At 41.4% G+C, this 12,668-nt stretch overlaps 1 protein-coding gene across 4 annotated transcripts in view; it reads left to right on the top strand.

Annotated features, from left to right (window-relative positions):
• SPRED2 (sprouty related EVH1 domain containing 2) overlaps window positions 1–12,668 on the top strand; it is a 114,257-nt gene that overhangs the window by 52,563 nt on the left and 49,026 nt on the right. The window contains exon 1 of one of the 4 annotated variants that reach the window (XM_042981559.1): window positions 8,940–9,102. The exons of 2 other annotated variants lie outside the window; for them this stretch is intronic. In XM_042981559.1, coding sequence (XP_042837493.1) covers window positions 9,086–9,102 — 17 coding nt within the window. In that variant the 5' untranslated portion in view covers window positions 8,940–9,085. Of the gene's footprint in view, window positions 1–8,939; window positions 9,103–11,461; window positions 11,520–12,668 lie in introns of those variants that run through there. One more of the 4 variants, XM_042981556.1, reaches the window with a different exon arrangement.

Raw genomic sequence — 12,668 nt, 5'->3', positions numbered from 1 at the left:
TTTAGGAGTGAACTTTGTTTAAAAGTGTTCTGAAAGATGAAATTCAAGGACACTCAGGACCTATTCTTGGCTCTGCCACAAATGTACCTTTTATGTTTTATTCCAGTTTGTACATTTGGGGCTTACTCTTTGATTTTGCATCTATAAACTAGGTGGGGCCCACATTCATTGTCCATTCTCCTCACTGTTCTGTTTTAGCCATCTGATACTTAATAAAACTTGAAAGCCGTCCTTGTAATTGGCAACTAAGTGTATGTAGAGAGTGGATAAGCCCTGTTTGGCTCCTTTTCTTCCTTAAATGAGTACTACAGTGAATACTGTTCTAGAGATGAGTACTAATCGGGTTGAGGTTTGATCAAGGACTTGTTACCTCACCTACATGCCTCTTCCTCTTTTGAGTACAGTTGTACACACGATGAAAATTGCATGTGGTCATAATTACCCTTGACAGTTCTATAGGAGGCCAGCACATAGCCTTTCACCTCTTCCTCCAGTCTTGGGAAGGATCACTGTTTCTGTGATGGAGCACTAAATGAGGTAGCTGGCTAACATTCTCAGTCCATGTTGAAAGATGAATGTGTACTTCATCTTTAAATGCCAGGGTCCTATCAAGGGTAGCAACAGACCAAGAGAAGCACATGGTCCCCAAATCTTGACCAACTCCGGGGTACATGTTCTTGGAGAGGAAGAGCCTCATCTCTCTTTAAATGTACTCAGACTCTGGCTTCTGTTCTCTGGCTGAATTTGGAAAGTTAACTATGTGTATATGAGATTCCTCTGCAAGGCACTTCTTAACTACCACAGAGAGCACTTGGTGAGATACTGCGGATTCTCCCCTTTCCTCTCCTCTCTCAGCAGGTTTTATTATGACCACCCTTGGGGATTCCTGAGAGGGGAAGATCCTTGAAACAAGGTGGATGCTCACCAGCTGTGCCTTCCCTATGTAGAATTCAGGTGAACCATGGGGAGGAAGGTGGTGCTGAAGTCAGTGATCTGTAAGCCTTATCTGATAGCTTGTTCTCTGTTGACTGGCGAGCCCTAACTCTGATTCGTTGGTCCATTTTTTAAATTTCTGATATAACTAAACTGTGTATGGCAAAGTCAGAAACAATTTTCAGAGTAATCAGTAGCTTTGGCTTCCCTTTTGATGATTTATTTAACCGGGCAACCTGGGAATTCTAGAGCAGGTAAGTACTCTGGACACTGTCATCTACTTCTCTTGCTCTGGAATCATCTCTGATTAGCCTTTCAGAAACCAAAAGTTAACAGTGTGACAGAGTTGAGGGATGATTTTGGTTTTAGCTAGGTCAGTAATGTAGACTCAGAGTCAAAAGTTGTGAGCCCCGTTCTGGCTCCTACAACTAAAATTGAGCAAGAAATAGTTTCCTCATATGTCAACTGTGATTAGTCTAGAATTAGCTATCTCCTACGGTTCATTTTAGGATTCTAGGCTGCTGTTGTAGTTATTTAGTTAATATCTAATGTCCATAAGATGTGAAACCTGTAAATTATTTATTTGCCCCCCTGCAGTGTTGAATTAAAGAACTAAAAAAATCTTGTTAAGTCTTATATACCTTTTGTTTTTATCAGAAATGAACAAATAGAAAAATAGGGAAATATTTTCCAATTATTTTTAATGGGGTTCAGACAGTGAGAAAGAATACGTTAAACTAGCAAATATGTATCACATAACTGTGGATGCCTAAAATGCTCTTAAATTCTACCACTTACGTGTCATTTCAGGTGAATGTTTTCCTTTGCATTTTCTCAGTATTCTACAGTGAACTTAGCACGTTTTATCATGAAGAATAATACACATTACAAAAGTTTGCTGCCACCTTTCTGTTATTTCCTCCCTCTATATAATTTTCATCTCCACCCCTATTTAAGCCAATAAAGGTTAATCTATGTTCGTTGAATGAAATGAAAGAGACTCAGGTCTACCAAGGGTTTACCATTTGTCAGCCACTGAGCTACAAAAGTGAAAAAGAAGACCATCTTTTTTTGAGAGTCTCAGGTCCAAAAGCAAAGGGGACGTGCAAGTCACAACAAAATGCTGTAATTGTGGCATTGCTTGCCATGAAGACAGAGAAGAGACTCCATTTCCTATCTGTGGTCTCTGTTTAGGATAAAAGCCCTGTGAAATTGCAAGGCTCATTGCTTGCATATGATAAAGCCATAGCCAATGTTGACATTAGCTGCCATTGTTGACCAATGTTGTTTGTAAAGAAAAGACAGTTCTAGCTTTGGGGTGAGATCCGCATCCTTTTAAACTGGTGTGTTAGTTTAGGCTGGCCTCTTAGATCCAGGGTCAGATCGTAGCTTTACCCCAAGTCCTTTGGTCTTGATCTGCCAGCACTGCCAGCTTTCTTTCCACTTCTCTCTGTTCCCTGTCCACTTACTTGTATTAGTAGGTTTTCTCATGTAGGTGTTACCAATCTATGCCTTGTAGAATTCTGGAGGTTCGAGGCCTGGGCCAGTTTAAGCCCTACATTTTCCAGGCAAGGGAAATTGAGGCAGCAAGAAAAGCAGCTGTGCCCAAAGGCACAGAACTAGTGGTGAAGCCAGGCCCAAACTGTTGCCCCCCAACAGAGTGAATTTGCAGGGTTTCTACCTCCAGTTATGTGTGCTATTTACATAGGTGAACAATTACAGAGGATCGTTGAGTGTTCTCAGAAGAGACTTCCATTTCCACAACTTAACAGCTGTATAGCCATCTGACAGAGGTGGCTTCCACATGGAAGGTTTGCTTAGCGAGGACGCTACCGCTGTCTTGGATAAGTTTTTTGTAGCCAACATCACGGTAAGCGGTAGATTTAAGACTGCTCCTAGATTACACAGCCTTTCAGCAGCTTCCGACCTAATTGTGGCCTGAAGTTAGGGAAACAACAGAGTGGACTGGGCCAGGCTGGTGGCAGATTGGGGTTCGGCACACTCAGTCTGTGCAGTGATCCTCATGGTGCGAGGATCACTCGAGGAATGAAGCTATCCAACCCTTAAGCAGATTTCAAACATAGACCTTACCCTTCAGCGTGGCAAACGTTAAATACACTAACTGGTCACCCATTGGACACTCCCTATTTTTTCTCCGCCCCCTCCCACCCTTGAGCTTAAAATTCCACCCCAGATCTTGGTTTGGTTTCTCTCTGCAGCCCATGTGTCTGAGGCCAGGCCCTCTTGCCCTGTTTGCTCTCCAAGCCTGAAGGGCTAACAAGGAAGACGAGTTCTTCATTTTTCTGGGTTGGCCCTCAGTCTCTTTACTGGGTTCTTGTTGGCAATGATGATGTTATGGCAGCCCTCATTTCTGAAGGCCCTGGAATCCTTGCTCATCAAGCCCTTGGCTCCTTCCCTAATTTCCTAGAGTAACTTTCCCATGTTTCTGATCCAGTTTGGATTCCTTCTTCCACTTTTATCAGTTTGCCCTGTTTGTGTAACATCTTATGCTGGAGAAATTCAGACTCTCTAGAGTAAATTGGCCTAGTAGTTCAGCTCCCCTGTTTTTCCTCCACACAGGCCAGGCACAAAATTTGTGGGTGTGTTGATATAACCGTATGGAATACCCCACACCAAGTGGGCACTGGGTGAATGTGAGTTCCATTCACTTTTCTTTAAAGAAATCTTGCCAGGTACACAAGCCTAGCACTGAAAGGTCCTCACTTCATAGAGTCTCTTATCTTAAAAAAAAAAAAAAAAAAAAAAATTTGCTTAGCATAATAGCTCATGTGCATGTTATCAGTGTAGGTCTTCTGGCTCTAACCAAGCTGAACATCCCCACAGTAACCGTGAGCTTTGGAAAGAGCCTTATTTTACCCCTGTGCCAGCCAGTTACATTTTAAGGAACGTGGCTGAAAACTGGCTTGGTCTCAAGTAAGATTTGTCACTGTGCATACATCTCTGAAATCCTGCTCTCAGGTAACAATAGAAATTATCTGGGGCGTCTAGGTGGCCCAGTCTGTTAAGTGTTCGACTTCGACTCAGGTCATGATCTCACAATTCATGGTTCGAGCCCTGTGTCAGGCTCTGTGCTGAGGGCTTAGAGCCTGGAGCCTGCTTCTGATTCTGTGTCTCCCTCTCTGCCCCTCCCCCACTCATGCTCTGTCAAGAATGAATAAACGTTAAAAAAAAAAAGTTTAAAAAAATTATCTGACTCCCCCCCTTTTTTTTAATTTATATTTTTTTAAATTTACATCCAAGTTAGCATATAGTGCAACAATGATTTCAGGAGTAGATTCCTTAATGACCCTTACTCATTACCCCTTCCGTTTCTTGAACAGCCTCAGCTGTGAATGCCAAATTCACTTTGGTATTTAACATATGCAATTTTCTATTGGATTGACTTTGTAAACAAGTTGATATTTGCCAGTAAGGCAACAACAAGTGGCCACCAGAGAGCCTGTGTATCTGGATATACCTCAGATTTCATCTCTGTCTGAACAGCTGGCTAAGAATTTTTTTATAAGAAAGCTAACTGAATGTAGCTAGAATGGTTTCTTTTGTTCAAATTTCCTCTCCCGGAGACCAGTCCCCAGGACTCCCCTCACCTGCCTTATCCATTAATGCAATGGGCTCATTTTCCCCAAATAAACAAGTTTTCTTGCCAGAGAACATAGGCGGCATTCTTGGATACAGGGACGTGTCTTGGGACCTGCATCTGAGTAAGGCGTGTTCTTCATTTTTCTGGGTTGGCCCTCAGTCTCTTTACTGGGTTCTTGTAGGCGATGATGATGTTATGGCAGCCCTCATTTCTGAAGGCCCCTTGAGTTGTATTAATCCTGCCCGTGGCTGTCCAGCCCTCTTGAAAGCATCCTTCATTTCTGTTTGCTCACTTTCCTGAATGCCTCTTTCAGATCATCTTTCACCTCTTGCTTCAAGCTCTGGGGACACATGTGGTTTTGACATAATGTACAGATGTGACTTGGGGGAGGGGAGGCATGGCTGTGGGCTCGCACACATCAGCTGGACTCTGAAAGAGGGAGGTCATCCTCTGAGTGGGCCATTCGGGAAGGAGCGGAGGTGGAAAAGACCCAACAGGCAGCCTCAGGCCCTCCAGATTTCCCCTCCAAACATGAGACAGAACACTGTGGTATGTGTTTTCCAGTGCAAGGAGAGAGCATGAGCTCAGCTCATGTGGACCAAATCACCCTAAATACGCTTGTGTGTCTGGTTTCTAAATTGAGACATATTAAACAATAAAGGACCAGTGACCAAAACTTCTATAGGGAAAAACCCAGTGATTTCTTTATCCACTCAACTGTTGATCACCAAGGTTGGCAAATTTCTTTGAAGGTCTAGTTAGTAAATATTTTTGGCCTTGGGGACCATGAGGTTTCTGTCAGAACTGTTGAGCTGTGCCTTTGTGGCTGTAAAGCAGCCATAGACAATACGTAAACAGACCAGTGTGGTGGCTGGTCATAATTTGCCCACTCTTGCCAGTCTAAATTATAAAACTTACAAACATCCTCATCATTGTTGTTTGCATAAATGAATGAGTACTCTGTATGTGGCCAGGACTTATGCTAAGTACTTGTTGTGAGTGATCACATTTATCCCATTCAGAACAATTCTGTGAAGTCATTAATAATATTATACCCATTTTACCGACAAATAAGTGCAGAGGCTTAGAGAAGGTAAATAACGTAAGTAAGGGCCAGGCTGGATTTTGAACTAAGTTAGCTTGACTCCAGTTTCATGCTCTTTTACCACTGCACAGGACAGCCTTAGATAACATCATGATATCCATATTTGCCTTTAGATCTTGCCATTAGCCAGTATTTGGACTTTGGCTTCTCCCCATCTTCCCCTAAAAGCCCAAAACATGCAAACAGATTATTGCTAAAAACTCTTGTATAAATTAATACATGGCAAAAATTTTAAAGGAGTCCATTAACAAGTTATAATGAATTGGAAGGCAAGTTCTGCTATGCTTCCTGGCTAGTTTTGCTTTGTAATACCCAAGGGTCATGGGAGATGAGTAGGCCTGGGGATCTCACGCCAGTGGCATCCACACTGGTTTTGAGGTTCCAAGATCTAGTGCTCTGAAAATGTAGAGATGGAGCTGGGCCTGGAGCAAGCTACTGCCCCTTGGGACGGCCTCACCTGGGGCCATTTGCCTCTTAACGCCAACACTGACATGAGCTGTCAGCCCGCTGTACACATGGGGGCAGGCTCCTCGGTTACCAGTGGAGGTATGCCGAGCTAATGTGGTCAGGGGAGACTGGATATCGCATCCTGCAAGTTGTTTCTGACTGGTGATGGTCATTTACGTGCAAGTTGACCAAATAGAAATGTTCATTAAAGATGGCAGAAAGCGGGGCACCTGGGTGGCTTAGTCGTACTCTTGGTTTCAGGCTGGGTCATAATCTCACTTCCTGGGTTCCTGAGTTGGAGCCCTGCATCAGCCCCCACTCTGACAGTGCAGAATCTGCTTGGGATTTTCTCTCTTCCTCTCTCTTTGCCCCTCTCTGGCTCACACTGTGCGCTCGCTCGCTCTCTCTCTCTCTCTCTCTCTCTCTCAAAATAAATAAATAAACTTAAAAAAAAAAGATGGCAGAAACCAAGTTGGGATGTCTTTTGTTGTTATAATAAGTAAGGTGTGTTCTGAAGAAAGCTTAGAGTAAGAAGATTGGGAGGTGGGAGGGAATCCCGTATCCCATATCCCATATCCTATATCCCATCACCTACAGCAGTGTTTCCCAAAGTGCTTTCTTCAGGTTAAAGGGATGGTAATGGGGGAAGGGGTTCCTGTGGTCAAATAAGTTATGAAATGCAAGACTAAACAAACAGTATTCTCGAGGATATAGTATGTAGTGTTCTCAAAATGTTTGTTTGGTTGTTTTCTTTTGTTTTTGGATCCTCTTATAAAATTGTTTACAAGGAACACCCTTTGAGAAATCTTAACCCAGAGGCATTTCCTAATGTTTATTACATTTTGGTAAATTTCCTTTACAGTCCAAGATTTTTTTTAAACAGGGGTCATATATTCTCTTTCTTTTTGTGTATGTGTTTGACTTTATTTTGAAGTATTTCATCCTCACAGAAGAGTTGTAAGAGTAGTATGACGGACTCTCCTAATCCAATTCCCCATTTGTTAACATTTTACCGTAATTGGTATTTTCTCATTCTGTGTGTGTGTGTGTGTGTGTGTGTGTGTGTACATGTACACATTATTATTGCCATTACTTTTGTGTTTTTAGTTAAATTTCAGTTACAAGTTCTTTAATGAACTATACATTCATTTCTTGAAAATACTTACAGAAACTCAAATTAGGCTAGAAGCTTAATTCCCCCCCATTTCTACCTGTTGCATGAAGGCAAATCCCGCTTTGCCAGTGTGTGAAAGGTTTTCATTAAATTGCAAGGGAACAGTTTGATATTCCTTAGGCTTCAGTTCAGACCCACACACAGTTCGGATTTGTGAGGTTGTCACTTGATGTGTATGGGGACCATCACAACCATTTGCTGCGTGTTTTTAGTCCACTTGGGCAGTGTTCTTTGAGGACTGGCCTTGGCCGTTAGCTGAGATGGAAGCCTGGATCAGACACTCTCCTGTCCTTTAGTTTCAGAACTAAAGGGAAGAGTCAAGAGGTCCTAGGGTTTCATAGGACCTCTATATTTTAAGTGTCCTGTGGCGACTTGTCACACTTTCATAACATATCAACAAGGACGATTTCTTAAATGACATCTAGTTTCAGTAGTGCTTTTATTTAGCATACATTGGTGCTTCCATATCTGGTTTTTTTTCCAGCCATGAAATCAAAGCTGTCTTCCTCCTTCAGATGGTTTAAGTATAGCCCAGTTTGCACATAAAGTGAGTCAAGCGAACACTGCTACCTTACAAAGAGATGTGTTGGTGTAAGGGGACTGTGGATGTGATGTAATGTAACCTCTCATGGAGTATTTCCAAAACCATATAAGGAGGCTCGAAGTAGTCACCTCAGTGTCAACACCGAGCTCACGAATGAGGCTGGAGCTTGTGTCCCCAAAGGAAGCGTAAGGAACACCACCAGATAGTCTTGGGAGGAGAGAGCACCAGGCATTTGTTCAGCGGGTGGATGCAGCCCTCACAGTGGCCTTTGGACTCGCGTGTACTACCTTCAACCTGGAAGCTCCCACGCCCATGGTCACTGGTTGCACTGTGTGAATGGGCACCATTCACACATATAGTATGTTCACACCTAACTGGAAAAGTGCCTTGTCTGGATACACATTAGACCATAGGGAGAGAAAAAATTTTTTCTTTAGTTGTTAAAACGTTTTATGACGAAAGTTTTTAGATACTCAAAAGAACAGAGAATAATAAAGTCAGTCCCTATATTACTTACTACAGATGCAGCAATGATCAAGATTTTATCACATTTCATTACCCTCCCCTTTTTGGCTAAAATACTCATAACAAATCCCAGATATCACATCATTTCGTCCCTACCATGTTTTCTCTAAGAAGTAGACATTTCATAAATCCAATGCCATTGTCCCACTTGGCAAAATTAACCAGGACCAAAATTTTGAGATCTAGTTTTTATAGAGCTCCTGTGACTAGGTCACCTTGCAACGTGAGAATCAACAGAGTCCATGCCAATACTAATTTATGGATATCTTAAAAGAAGGGGATCCTTGCTCTTACCTGTGAACAAAATTATTTGGATTGGAGATGGGGCGGGTAAGCAATTTGCACTTGTGGTTCTACGTCTGTAATCGCAGGTATTGAGCTGTGCCATTTGTTTCCTGGGCATTTCACAGTATCATCAATGATTGATAATCATAACTTACAGGAATTTTTTTAAACAATATTTTAATTGGAAAAAGCATCTGTCAGCTGTCAGGCTTCCAGCTTCCACTTTTGAGAAGCAGGATGTTGAATGTGAGTAATGACACAACAGGCCTATAAAATGCGGACTAACCCTCGGATGACTCATCCAGTACGATGCAGTATATTTGTCAAGGAGACTGAATCATATATGGGGGAAACCACTTTTCAGGCAGCCAGCTGGTTCTCAGGTCCGCAAGAGACAATCCATTTTTATCGGAAGCTTTATAGTAGCAATAATGCTAATATCCAGCACTTGGGCTCTACAATGTAGAGGAAATGGCATCACCCGGCAGGTATGTGCTTACTGTTTACATGAACTTTATTTTCTCCTTGTTCTCTTCTGCCTAACCTTTCCGATAATTTGACATTTTTTAAGGGGGAAAATTATTCTAATTGGAAGGAACTGAAGGGTGTGTGTGTGTGTGTGTGTGTGTGTGTGTGTGTATTCACATGCAAAGACAGAGACGTTACCACTGGTCTTTGGATGGACACAGAGGTCTTGTCCACTCATCTCCCTCTCTGAAAACAAATTTCTCCTTAGATATTCAGAGAAACTCAGCCCTGAGTTTAAAAGATGCTGCCCAGGAAACGGCTTACAGAGGTGATACACCTTTTGGGTGGGTGGTTTACAACTTTAATAAATAAATTTTAAAAAGGAAAGAAAAAGCAAAGGTGAGCTAAAGGATGTGGTCTAATAGTAACTATTGTGTCTATTATGTTGGATTTATTTTCAGTACTATGCTTTTTCTTACCCCCAAGATACATGACTTAATGCAAGAAAGCTTTATTCCCCCTACAGAGGGAATATGTCTAATTTTTGCAAATCATAATTTGCTCATACTGAATTCATGCATTAACTTTACTAGGTGGGAGAAAGGGTAGTGGGGGTTTGGTAACAACATTTAATTATAGCTTTCACATGATCTGAAGGATTGTTCTGCATAATTGGGAAGCTGTGTTGCCTGTCTGACCTTCTCTCTTTCTTCACTCACTAAATTTAAACCATGCCCGACTCGTTAAGGCACAGATCTTGTTTATTTGAGTATATTAAACATTCCTCTGTGTGTTGACAGTCCATTCAGTGTCTCCTCATATTTTTAAAAAATACTTTTTGTGTCCTACTTGTTAGGGACAGATGATATAGTTAGTTTATAGTAGTGCTATTTCTGCTTTTCTGGTGGGTCTGTCCAGAATGGCTGGGTCGGGACTTAAAACACAACTGTGCACAAATTTGCCTAAGGTTTAGTATTTGTGGAGCAGCCTTGTCTATGGGGTAATTTCTGTTATCACTCAGAGAGAGCATTAAACAGATCAAGGCTTACCGAGCTGGAAAAGTAGGCAGTCTTTGTCTCTCTTCCCCTTTCTTGTAAAGCCCATAATAATGACTTCTGTTCCTTGAGGTACATGTATTCTAAACTGTCCGTAAATGTATTAATTTGGCCTATTTAAATACATTCAGAAATGCAGATAATATGGGAAGCCAGCCTGAAGGGAGTTTGTTTGTTTCTGTTCTGTAGATTAAGAGGTGCCCTTTTTTTTTTTTTAGGATGGCCAGTTTGTTTTTGGAGACAGGACCATCTCCAAATTTCATTAATTTTGCATTCTATAAATGAAAGCCACCTGTTATGCTGTAACATGCTAATTATGGTAGAGGACAATAATGAAGAGGAACAGTATTTGAAATATGTGGGGGTTTTGCTAAGAATTTTCCTGCCCACATCTGTAGTGCTTATTTTTATATGTGTATGTGTATACATGCATATATAGCGCATATTTAATAATAGCATTTGGTGGTATTAAAAAAATACTTCAGTTTCAAAGTAAACCTTCTTTTTATTCCTTCTCATTAACTGTTTTTTGTTTTTTTTTTTTTTTTAAGTTTTAGGAGAAAAACTACTTTGAAAATGTTAGCCTGAACTAAAACCTGAATTTTGTGATCTTCTAGTAGATGATGTCCCCTCATGCTGCTTTGCTGGGTGCCATCAGTTCAAGTTTCATTTTGTCAAAAGTCATCAGAAGAATACTGTGATTTCAAAATATGAATTAAAGGCAGCATAGGTTGTTTGCTCTGATTTCCCTGAAATCTTAGGTTCCATTATATCATTTTTTCCCCTTAAGTGCTACAGAAAATGGTTCCAGGCAGGCATATAAAAACATTTCATCTAAAGTTCTTGATGTATGGCATTTTCAGTGAAAATGTCTTGCTTTCCCTGTGATTTGTGTAGTTGAGACTCACCCAGGTCCTTTCCAAATAATTTTAGGGCAGCATGACTTTTGTTCAGGGCATCTTGATGACTGATTCAGCAACGACAATCCCCCCTAGGGATATGGCCACTGCTCCCAGAGGCCCCTGTGCTGCTAGGCACCATGAGCCGTCTTTAGATTCCTTCTTTGCCTTTTGAGGGAAAAGGAATCCAGGGTGGCTCAGTCGGTTACGCAGCCGGCTTCGGCTCAGGTCATGATCTCACGGTCCGTGAGTTCAAGCCCCGCTTCGGGCTCTGTGCTGACAAGTCAGAGCCCGGAGCCTGTTTCAGATTCTGTGTCTCCCTCTCTCTGACCCTCCCCTGTTCATGCTCTGTCTCTCCCTGTCTCAAAAAATAAATAAAAAAACGTTAAAAAAAAATTTTTTTTTTTTTTAAAAAGAAAAGGAATCCAGAGCCATGGCCAGTACCAAGGATCTCCTGTCATTCAACTTGGAAGTGATCAGTAGGTACTGAGTGAGATGCTGCCTATGTTCAGAGCTATGTGCTGGGTGGTGTTAAATGAAAAAAAATGCCTGTGATCTGGGCCCAGCCCTGTCCTTGATTTCATTCCCTCTTCAGTGGGGATTCATCATTACTGGCAATAGATTCCTCTTGGGCTTTCTTTTATTCATACATCTACTGGAGTCTATAATCTGGAGCCATTAATTGCTCCATGTAGAAGCAACTTTTAGCTATTCCCTTTTGGTCTTTCAAAATCTAACTCTTCTTGGATGGGTATCGAGAAAGAGCTGCCCTAATAAAAAAATTCATTCGATAGTTTTGGTGGCCTTCTTTTTTGAGCCAAATAGAGTGACAACCTCAGACAAATGACTTATTTATTTACTTATTTTTTTGCTTTCTTCCTTGAGAGGAATGGCAGTCAGGGAGCGCATTTGAATCCTCAAAGCTTAGAGCGTTCAGGATATTGTATTAGAACAGGTTAGAAAACATCAAGGACCGTTTTTCCCTGTCTTTGAGAGTTGGAGACCCCTCCCTGTTTAGCATCTATTAAAATTATATTTAATGACTCAAAACTATAATGAATTCAGTGACCGTTTAATAAAAACAGATTTATTTTAAATAAATCACTATTTATTTTAAATAAAATCACTATAGGTTGGGGCGGCTGGCTGGTTCACTCAGAAGAGCATGGGACTCTTGATCTAGGTGATGTGAGTTCAAGTCCCATGTTGGGTATAGAGAATACTAAAAAATAAAATAAAATAAAATAAAATCACTGTAGATTATCTATCAACATTTAAAAATACTTGTATTTCAAGAGACCTGTTGAGTGAGTTTATGATCTTTTCTTGCTGTACAAGTGGATGATTTATGGATGAGTGGCAATAACTATGGCCCCCGGGGGAGATCTGAACCTGTCCATTGCCTGGTGTCCATTTCCCACTGATCTGTTAAACTGCCCTCCCCACATCCGGGGTTTATGGTCAATCTGCCTACGTAGTGGGTGGGATTACTAGCACTTGTAGATAAATCTCGTGTCATTATCTAGAAATAACAACTTTCCTGTTGTATCTCAGAAAAGCCAGAGACACGCAAGGACCAGCCTTCGTAGGACATAAACCCCACTCTTAAGGACACATAAATGGAGTGAATGA

The sequence above is a fragment of the Panthera tigris genome, chromosome A3 (genome assembly GCF_018350195.1).
Source record: "Panthera tigris isolate Pti1 chromosome A3, P.tigris_Pti1_mat1.1, whole genome shotgun sequence".
Taxonomy (NCBI): Eukaryota; Metazoa; Chordata; class Mammalia; order Carnivora; family Felidae; genus Panthera; species Panthera tigris.
The sequence above is the reverse complement of the archived record's forward strand: the minus strand, read 5'-3'. Positions and strand labels throughout refer to the sequence as shown.